Source organism: Mus pahari, chromosome 3 (assembly GCF_900095145.1).
Source record: "Mus pahari chromosome 3, PAHARI_EIJ_v1.1, whole genome shotgun sequence".
In the NCBI taxonomy this organism is placed as follows: Eukaryota; Metazoa; Chordata; class Mammalia; order Rodentia; family Muridae; genus Mus; species Mus pahari.
In genome coordinates, this window is record NC_034592.1 from 12,723,323 (window position 1) to 12,732,181 (window position 8,859).

At 47.7% G+C, this 8,859-nt stretch overlaps 1 protein-coding gene across 1 annotated transcript in view; it reads left to right on the forward strand.

The window, feature by feature from the left end:
* The first annotated feature begins 6,100 nt into the window (after positions 1-6,100).
* The window catches only part of Edf1 (endothelial differentiation related factor 1), a 3,911-nt gene continuing 1,152 nt past the window's right edge, over positions 6,101-8,859 (forward strand). The window contains 4 exon segments of the mRNA XM_021194502.2: positions 6,101-6,272; positions 8,427-8,478; positions 8,815-8,857; position 8,859. The exon segment at position 8,859 is cut by the window's right edge and continues 184 nt beyond it. Of these exon segments, the coding sequence (XP_021050161.1) occupies positions 6,195-6,272; positions 8,427-8,478; positions 8,815-8,857; position 8,859 (174 nt within the window). The 5' untranslated portion in view covers positions 6,101-6,194.

The window sequence follows — 8,859 nt, forward strand, 5'->3', positions numbered from 1 at the left end:
TGCACCATGCCTGCCTGGATACTGCAATGCTCCTGCCTTGATGATAATGGACTGAACCTCTGAACCTGTAAGCCAGCCCCAATTAAATGTTGTTTTTATAAGACTTGCCTTGGTCATGGTGTCTGTTCACAGCAGTAAAACCCTAACTAATACAGTTTGTTTTTGGTTTTTCCAAATGGAGTTTCTTTGTGTAGCTTTGCTGGTCCTGAAACTTTATCTGTAGACCAGGCTGGCCTCAAACTCACAAGAGTTCCACCTGTCTCTGCTTCCTGAGTGCTGGGATTAAAGGCCTCTGCCAACCACGGCCTAGTACTTAACCGAGTTTTTTTTGTTTTTGTTTTTGTTTTTTTTTGGTTTTTTTTTTTTTTTTTTTTTTTTTTTCGAGAGACAGGGTTTCTCTGTGTAGTCCTGGCTGTCCTGGAACTCACTCTGTAGGCCAGGCTGGCCTCGAACTCAGAAATCCGCCTGCCTCTGCCTCCCAAGTGCTAGGACTAAAGGCGTGCGCCACCGCGCCTCCGAGTTTTGAAATAACAGTCTAGTCTGGTTTCTTTTCCCGGGTTTTGGGTGCCTTCTTTTGGTTGGTTGGTTTTGTTTCTTCGATATGGTGGTTTGAATAGGTATGGCCCCTGCAGACTCATGTTTGAATGGTTGGCCTATAGGGAGTGGCACTATTAGGAGGTGTAGCCTTGCTGGGGGAAGTGTGTCAATGTGTAGGTGGACTTTGAGGCCTCATACATGCTCAAGCTATCCCTAATGTGGCGCACAGTCTTTGCTCGCTGTTCTTGCTGTCTGTGGATTAGGATGTAACCCTTCCTATCCCACAAGATTCCCTGAACTGTGCTTAATGTTTGGCTGTGGACCCCTGCATCTGTTAATATCAGCTGCTGGGTGAAGCCTCAGATGACAACTCCTGTCTGCAAGAATAGCAGAATATCACTTATTGGGGTGGGCTCCCTCTCATGGCATGGGTCTCAGGCTAGGCCAGTCACTTGTTGGCCATACCCTCAATTTCTACTCCCTCTTTATACCTGCACCTCTTGGTGGCAGGAAGAATTGTGGGTGGAAGGGTTTGTGGCTGGGTTGATAATCCCATTCCTCCATCAGAAGACTTGCCATTAGAAGAGATGGCCATTTCAGGCCCATGTCCCCTGTTGCTAGGAGTCTTAGCTAGGGTCACCCTCTTAGATTCCTAGGAGTTCCCACTGCCCTGGGTTTCTGACTTGTCCCAGAGAGGCCCCTTCTACTGATTGCAGTTCTGTCCTCCTCCCACTTGATCTGTCCAGTTTGAAGGAGTCAGAGAGGTCAAGACCACCACAAGAAAATCTGCAGCATCAACTAGCCCGGACTCCTTCCTCAGCTCGCTTCGTGGGGTGAAGCCATTTGGAGTGATTATTGCATTTAGGGTCCACAGCTAAGAGGGGTGGGTTAAGGTGATTTAGAGTCAGGGATATTTCTTTTTTTCTTTTTTCTTTTTTAAAAAAGATTTATTTATTTAATGTATATGACTACACTATTGCTCTCTTTAGACACACCAAAAGAGGGCATCAGATCCCATTACACATGGTTGTGAGCCACCACGTGGATGCTGGGAATTGAACTCAGGTCCTCTGGAAGAGCAGTCAGTGCTCTTAACTGCTGAGCCATCTCTCCAGCCCCAGGTTATTTATCTATTTATTTATTTATGTATTTAGGTTTTTCGAGACAGGGTTTCTCTGTGTAGCCCTGGCTGTCCTGGAACTCACTCTATAGACCAGGCTGACCTCGAACTCAGAAATCTGCCTGCCTCTGCCTCCCAAGTGCTGGGATTAAAGGCGTGCGCCACCACCGCCCGGCAGTGCTTGGATTCTTAAGTCCCTTGGAAGTGAAGGGGAAAGGTCAGCAGCGGCAAGTCTTTTCCTCTGTTGTTGTTGGTTTGTTTGTTGGTTTGTTTTCATTTTACAGCCGAACTTTAATAGACTGTAAATTGGAATTGTTACATTTAAGACAGAACCTTAAAATTATTGACTGGTTCATTAGTTCCAAATGGCTTTATAAAAAATTAATCTGTGGGGCTGGTGAGACGGCTCAGCGGTTAAGAGCACTGACTGAGCCGGGCGTGGTGTCGCACGCTTTTAATCCCAGCACTTGGGAGGCAGAGGCAGGCAGATTTCTGAGTTTGAGGCCAGCCTGGTCTACAAAGTGAGTTCCAGGACATCCAGGGCTATACAGAGAAATCCTGTCTCGAAAAAAAACAAAAGACAAAAACAAAACAAAAAAAAACCCAAACAAACAAAAAAAGAGCACTGACTGCTCTTCCGAAGGTCCTGAGTTCAAATCCCAGCAACCACATGGTGGCTCACAACCACCCATAATGAGATCTTCTGGAGTGTCTGAAGACAGCTACAGTGTATTTACATATAATTAATAAATAAATCTTTAAAAAAATTTAAAAATTAATCTGTAACAAACTTGGCATCAAATGCAAAGGCTCCGATGTTTTTGAACAAGGTCCAGGGACAGGACCAAGAACGAGGGCCTTAGACATTTACCACAACCCCTAGGATAGCCTCATCTAACACTGGCTTGAGGCCTCATTGTGTGAGTGATGAACACTCCGGGTATTTGACAGCACAGGTCTCTTTTCCCACGGCTAGCTCCGGCAGGTAGGTGATGGGAGTCAGCTTCTTCTCCTTCAGCTTCTCAGTTGTGTCCTTATCATTCCTAAGATCAAGCTTTGTCCCCCCGGGATGATGGGGTACTGGTGTAGCACAGGATGCCACTTTGCAGAGACATTTTCAAAAGATACAGAACTCACCGGGAGTCTTTTCCAACCAATCATCCACGGTACAAAAGTTAAGAAGAATTGATCCCTCCCCTCAGCCCCACCAGAGTAGAGTTAAACCGCTCAGGCTGCTAAGGCAGTTCTGAGGGGCAAAGCACTCGCTGCCCAGCCTGCTGACCTCCCTCCATGACCCACACGGCAGAAGAGAACTGATTCTCAGAAGTTGTCCTCTAAAGTGTGTCTCACTACTCCTGGGAAGCCCTCTACCCACACATGAATGCACACACAAAATAAATACAACAGAAAGGAACCGCTCCCACCAGCCAGCCACTCCCCTGGGCCCCCACGGGGCTGAGAAGGGAGCTGCATTCCAGGCCAGACTAAACTACATAATGAACAGTCAAAAGGTCCTTTACCATTCATGGATGCAATTGTACTTATCAGAATTCTTGTTTCAGGGTCGACCCTGTAGCGTCTGTTACCCCTGAGCTCATCAGTGAGATGTCTTGAATTTTCTCAGGATGGAGAAACCTGGATGAACCCTTGGGAAATGTCCAAGTCACCCTCTTAGGAAAGAATTCTGCCAGGCTCAGGAGAGGGCAGTCAGAGAGCACAGCTGAAGACAGCAAGCAAAAACAGAGAGGCACACATTTATACAGCTTCATAAAATTTATATTTATAAACTATATAAATGTATATTTATCATTTATATAAGTATAAATTATATAAATATATAGTATACAATTTATACTTATATGATATGTATAGAATATATATTTATATGCATATAATTTATATAAATATAAAATTTTATATTATCACCACTTTTTTTTTTTGAGACAGGATCTCACTGTCAGGATCTCTGGCTGACCTGGGACTCTGAGAGATCCACCTGCCTCTGCCTCCCAAGTGCAGAAATTAAAGGTGTGTGCCACCTTGTCCTCTGACTTCCACACACACAACATCCCTCCCCAAATTGAAAACAAATGCACATCAAGAGAAAAAAAAAAACGTATTTCTGTAACTTACTGTTAAGATTTATTTTAAATGTTTTAGCCAGGAGTGGTGGTGCACACTTTTAACTCCAGCCCTCGGGAGGCAGAGGCAGGGGGCTCTCCATGATCTTTTAGGCCAGCCTGGACTACATATCAAATTCAAGCCAGCAAAAGTTACATAGTGAGACCCTGTCTCAAAACAAAACAAAACAACCCCCCCCCCCCAGATTTTAAACCTTTTATTTTCTATTTGTGGCCATTTGGTCTGCATGTAAGTCTATGCACAGCATGCGATCCCTGTCTGTGGAGGCCCCTGAGATGAATTATAGATGGCTGGGTGCTGGGAATTAAACTCAAGCCCTCTGGAAGAGTAGTCAGTGCTTTTTACTGCAAAGCCATCACCCCATTTTTAAGTTAAAAAAAATTAAAGTGTGATTTATTTATTTTATTTTTTGGTATTCAGAGTGATGGTGCATGCTTTTAATCCCACTAGTCGGGAGGCAGAAGCAGGCAGATCTTTATGAGTTCCAGACAAACAAACAAACAAACCAAACCACCACTGTGTGTGTATGTGTGTGTGTGGTGTGCATGTGTGTGGTGTGTGATATGGTGTGTGTGTGATGTATGGCATATGTTTGGTATGTGTGTGTGATATGGTGTGTGTGTGATGTGTGTGGTGTATGTGTATGTGTGGTGTGTGTTTGGTGTGTGTGTGTGTGGGATATATGTGTGTGATGTGGTGTGTGTGTTTGATATATGTGTGTGCATGGTGTGTATGTGTGTGTGTGATATGGTGTGTGTGGTGTGTGTGTGATATATATGCGTGTGATGTGGTGTGTGTGTGTGATATGTGTGTGTGATGTGGTGTGTGTGTGTGTGTGGTATTCCATCTTGTTTTATGTGTATGGGCATTTTGCCTTCACATATGTCTGTACATCAACTATGCGCTTAGTGCCTTCAGAGGCCAGAAGAGGGAATCAATGTCCCTGGAGTTGGAGTTACATTCTGTGGTTCTCAGGTCCTCTGCAAGAGCAGCAAATGCTCTTAGCCACTATGCCCCTCTATAATCATTTTGTTTTCCTCCCCAAGCAGGGTTTCATGTAGCCCTGGATGGTCTCAAACTTGCTTTGTAGCTAAAGATAACCTTGAACTTCTGATGCTCATATCTCCACCTGGCAAATACTGGTGTTGCAAAAGTAATTTACTTTTATTTATTAATTATTATTATTATTTATTTAATGTATACGACTGTAGCTGTCTTCAGACACATCAAAAGAAGTCATAGGATTCCAATACAGATGTTTTGAACCACCATGTGGTTGCTGGGACCTCAGGACCTCAGGAAGAGCAGTCCCTGGGGAGAGCATCTTTCCAGGCTCCTTTTTTATTTTTTTTTGGTTGTGTATTTTTGTATTTATGGGGTGTTTTTGAGACATGGTTTCTCTATGTAACCTGGGCTGTCCTGGAGCTCCTTTGGTAGACTAGCCTGACCTCTTACTCAAAGATTCTTCTGCCTCTGCCTTCCGAATGCTGGGATTAAAGTCGTGTGCCACCACCTCCCGGCTGAGTTATTTATTTTTAAAATAATTTTGTTTCTATGTATTCCAAAGAAGCCATCTATGGTTCACATGTTTCTGGCCCCACAAAATTTGCCAACTGCTGTTTCTCTCCCAGAGCGCACCTCCAAAGGAATTTCAAAGTACTGGTATAATACCAGGCTACAAGCTCAAGAGAAGCTGGATTCTATCTTGGGATCCCCTAAGGCGTGGCCTGGAAGACAGGTGTATACCCACTGGTGTGGGGGACGCTGGCCCAGGTCCTCCAGAAGTAAGGTGGTGGAGACCGGCTGTAGGATCCCACTTGTGCGGCACTTGTGCGAGCATGGCGCGTGTGTAGGTCTCCAGCGCCCCTTTCTCCGTGCCACACTCCCCTCGCAGATACCTGTGTTCCCTCTCCGTCCCAGCTCCCTTTCGGGTCCCCACTCTTTTTACTAAGGTTCTTCTCTCTTCTGCCCTTTTTTTCTCGGGATCTTCCACTCTCTTCTTAGGTCCTCCCGTTTGCTCTCCATGTCCCCTCCGCTCTTCTCTCCTTTAGGGTCCCTCACTCTCCGCTCCCTTCAGTCCCCAAACACTGCCCAGCCCTGGCGCTCCTCCCTGCGCAGCCACAGGGACACAGGACTGGATCCGTGGCGGCGTCCAGGCGTCGCCCTCCACGCGCCGCCCGCGGGCAGCCCCCGCGGGTCCCTAGACTAGTCGGGCGCGGATTGGCCGCAGAGCTCGGGAAGTGCCGGCTCCTGGAACCACCGGCCAATGGGAACCAGGGGCGGGACCGAGGCTCTGGCGCCGGAAGCGGGGAGGCGACGAAGGGACGTCGCGTCGCCGCGCCGGGTCTCGAGCAGCTGCCAGAGCCGCCGGACGGACCGCCGCCCCCGCCGCGCCATGGCCGAGAGTGACTGGGACACCGTGACGGTGCTGCGCAAGAAGGGCCCCACGGCCGCACAGGCCAAGTCTAAGCAGGTGCTCAGCCAGCGGGGGGCGGCGGGAAGCTGCAGGGCCGCACGGCTCGCTGCGGTCGCTGGGCCGAGCCGGGGAATCCGGCAGTGGGTGGGGACCCGAACGGATCTTTCGAGGGTGGGGACCTTGGGGGACAACAGGTACTCCTTGGAGACGGAGTACAGGGAAAAGACTGGGCTAGAGGGCAGCTGACCTGGGCGAGGCTGGGGCAAAGGTCGGAGCAGGGGGATGGGAATGTGGCCTGGGCTCTGGACTGGGACAGGCCTGGGTGGGGACCTGGATGGAGATGGAAACAGGATTGAGAACAGGTGCAAGCGTGGGCCAGAGAACCTGGTTGGTCACTAAATGTGGGGTGGGCAACGTGAGCATTAGGCGCAGGAAACTTGGGAACCAGGGTAGGGGCAGTCCTGCTGAAGGTTTGCCCTTACCAGATATCAGCCTGTGCCGGCATCACTGGTGGCTTCCTGCCCATGATGCCCACCCAGGCGATGTCAGCCTATAAAGAGTGCTGTTTGAGACACTGGTGGTCTCCTACGGTCTGATGCCCTCTCCATAGGTGCGCTCTGCTTCCCTGAGCCCTGGATGCTGTGGTTCCCTGAGTGTACTGACCAGAGCTGGAGTTACTTGCTATAGTTAAAGCCAAGGCCACAGTCCTCTTCTCAGGAGAACTTGGAATCATCCTTAAGTGTGTAGAAAGCCTGAGCATACTACACAGAGACGCTCACATTGCCACGCCTCTGAAGCTGTATGTTAATACTCAGTGGCTGTGGCCCAGGCATCATCGTTAGTGGTCCTGCTTCCAGGGAAACAACAGAGACTACTGTGGGGGGTGTCATCTCTCATTAGGAACCATACTGGCCGAGGAAGCCAGGCCAACATTCCACACCTTTCTGTTTTGTAGCAGAGTTTGGAAGAGAACTAGCACTGTTTCCAATAAAGAACCTGATAGCCTGTATTGTGTGTGTGTGCGCGTGCGCACTGATACTGAATTCTTGTTCTAGTGTATCTTAGTACTAAGAAGGCTTGAATCAGCCTTCTGAGGGCTAGGATCACAGTCCTGTGCCACCATACCCAGCTCACACCTGTCTTAGTGTAAAAGTGAGTTGGTTCTTTAAGCAGTAGTTCAAAGCATGTTACCTAGATATTTGTGTACAGTGTACCCCTATTTCTTTGGGGACACATTCTGAGGCTGCTCAGTGGATGCCTGAAACTGAGTTGTGCTGGATCCTGTATGTAGTGTGTGTTCTCCTACTCATATATACCCACCCATGAAGAAGTTTGAAAATTAGGCACAGTAAGAAATAGTAATAAGGGTTGGAGAGTTGGATCTGTGGTGAAGAATACTTGCTGTTCTTGCAGACTCAAGGTCAGGTACCTGCATCAAAGCATCACACGTGCCAGTAGCTCCAGGTCTGGTGGACCCCAACGCCCTCTTCTGGCCCTGCGGGCACTATATGCATGTGGTACATAGATATATATGCAGACAAATACTCATGTAAGCCAATCATAAGTAATGGTTGAAAAGAACAGCTATAACAGTACATGGTAATAGGAGTTGTGCCAGTGTGGTTTCCTGGGTTCCTGTATGCACCCTTCTTTTAGGGATGGTGTGAAGTGATACATTATCTCAATGACAATCTGAAGCAATTGAGTCACTTTTACTATGTAGCCTCAGGCTCCTCTATCATGAAAGAAATCATGAAGAAGAAAGAACATGAAGTCTGTTTTGGTGCCTTGGCAGTTATCTGGGATCCAAAAAGATTGTCAGATGGATGAGTAAGAGGCAGGCAGCATATACTGCTGGGACACCACTGAACAGAGGACAGACACTGGACACTGTCTCAGGTGAAACAGTGAGCACAGTATGAAATCGTATCACACTATAGAAAATACACAAATTTAAAAATTATGAATTGTTTATTACCTGGAAATTCCCAGGTATGTGTCTGAACTAAAGACGACCATGTGTTAACCAAAAACACGGGAAGTAAAACCAGAGCCAGGCAGGGGACACTCTTATGGTGAGTTTGGTTGGCTTTACCTAGCATTGGGTGGCAGGCTTGTAGAATAGCTAGCACCATATGATCCGTAAACAGCTGCTTAAATTGTGCTCCCCCAAAGTTCATTTTGATTGAAAACCACTTTCTGGTTTTCTAGGCCATCTTAGCAGCTCAGCGACGAGGAGAAGATGTGGAGACATCCAAGAAATGTAGGTACTCAAGTTTCCACTTGCAAAGCAAGGGTGTGCTGGGAATTGCTTGTCTGATGGTATGGTCTGGTACCCTGGGGTGGTACCCTGAGGCTCTGTCAGGACCAGAGACTGGACAGCCAGGAAATATTCTTGACTTGTTGGCACAGCTCTGTGTGGTGTGAAGTCAGTGGGCACTGTTACCTTGCTCCTACCACTCTGGGGAGATTCAGATTTAGGGCTCTGAGGTCTGGGAAGCCCACTGGGCCTGGCCTGTCAGTCTGGTTTCTATTTGAAATCTTTCTCCTGTGCTGATTGCAAGCCATCATTGCTCTGTTCTGCTCACATTGTCTCCAGGGGCTGCTGGCCAGAACAAGCAGCATTCCATCACTAAAAACACAG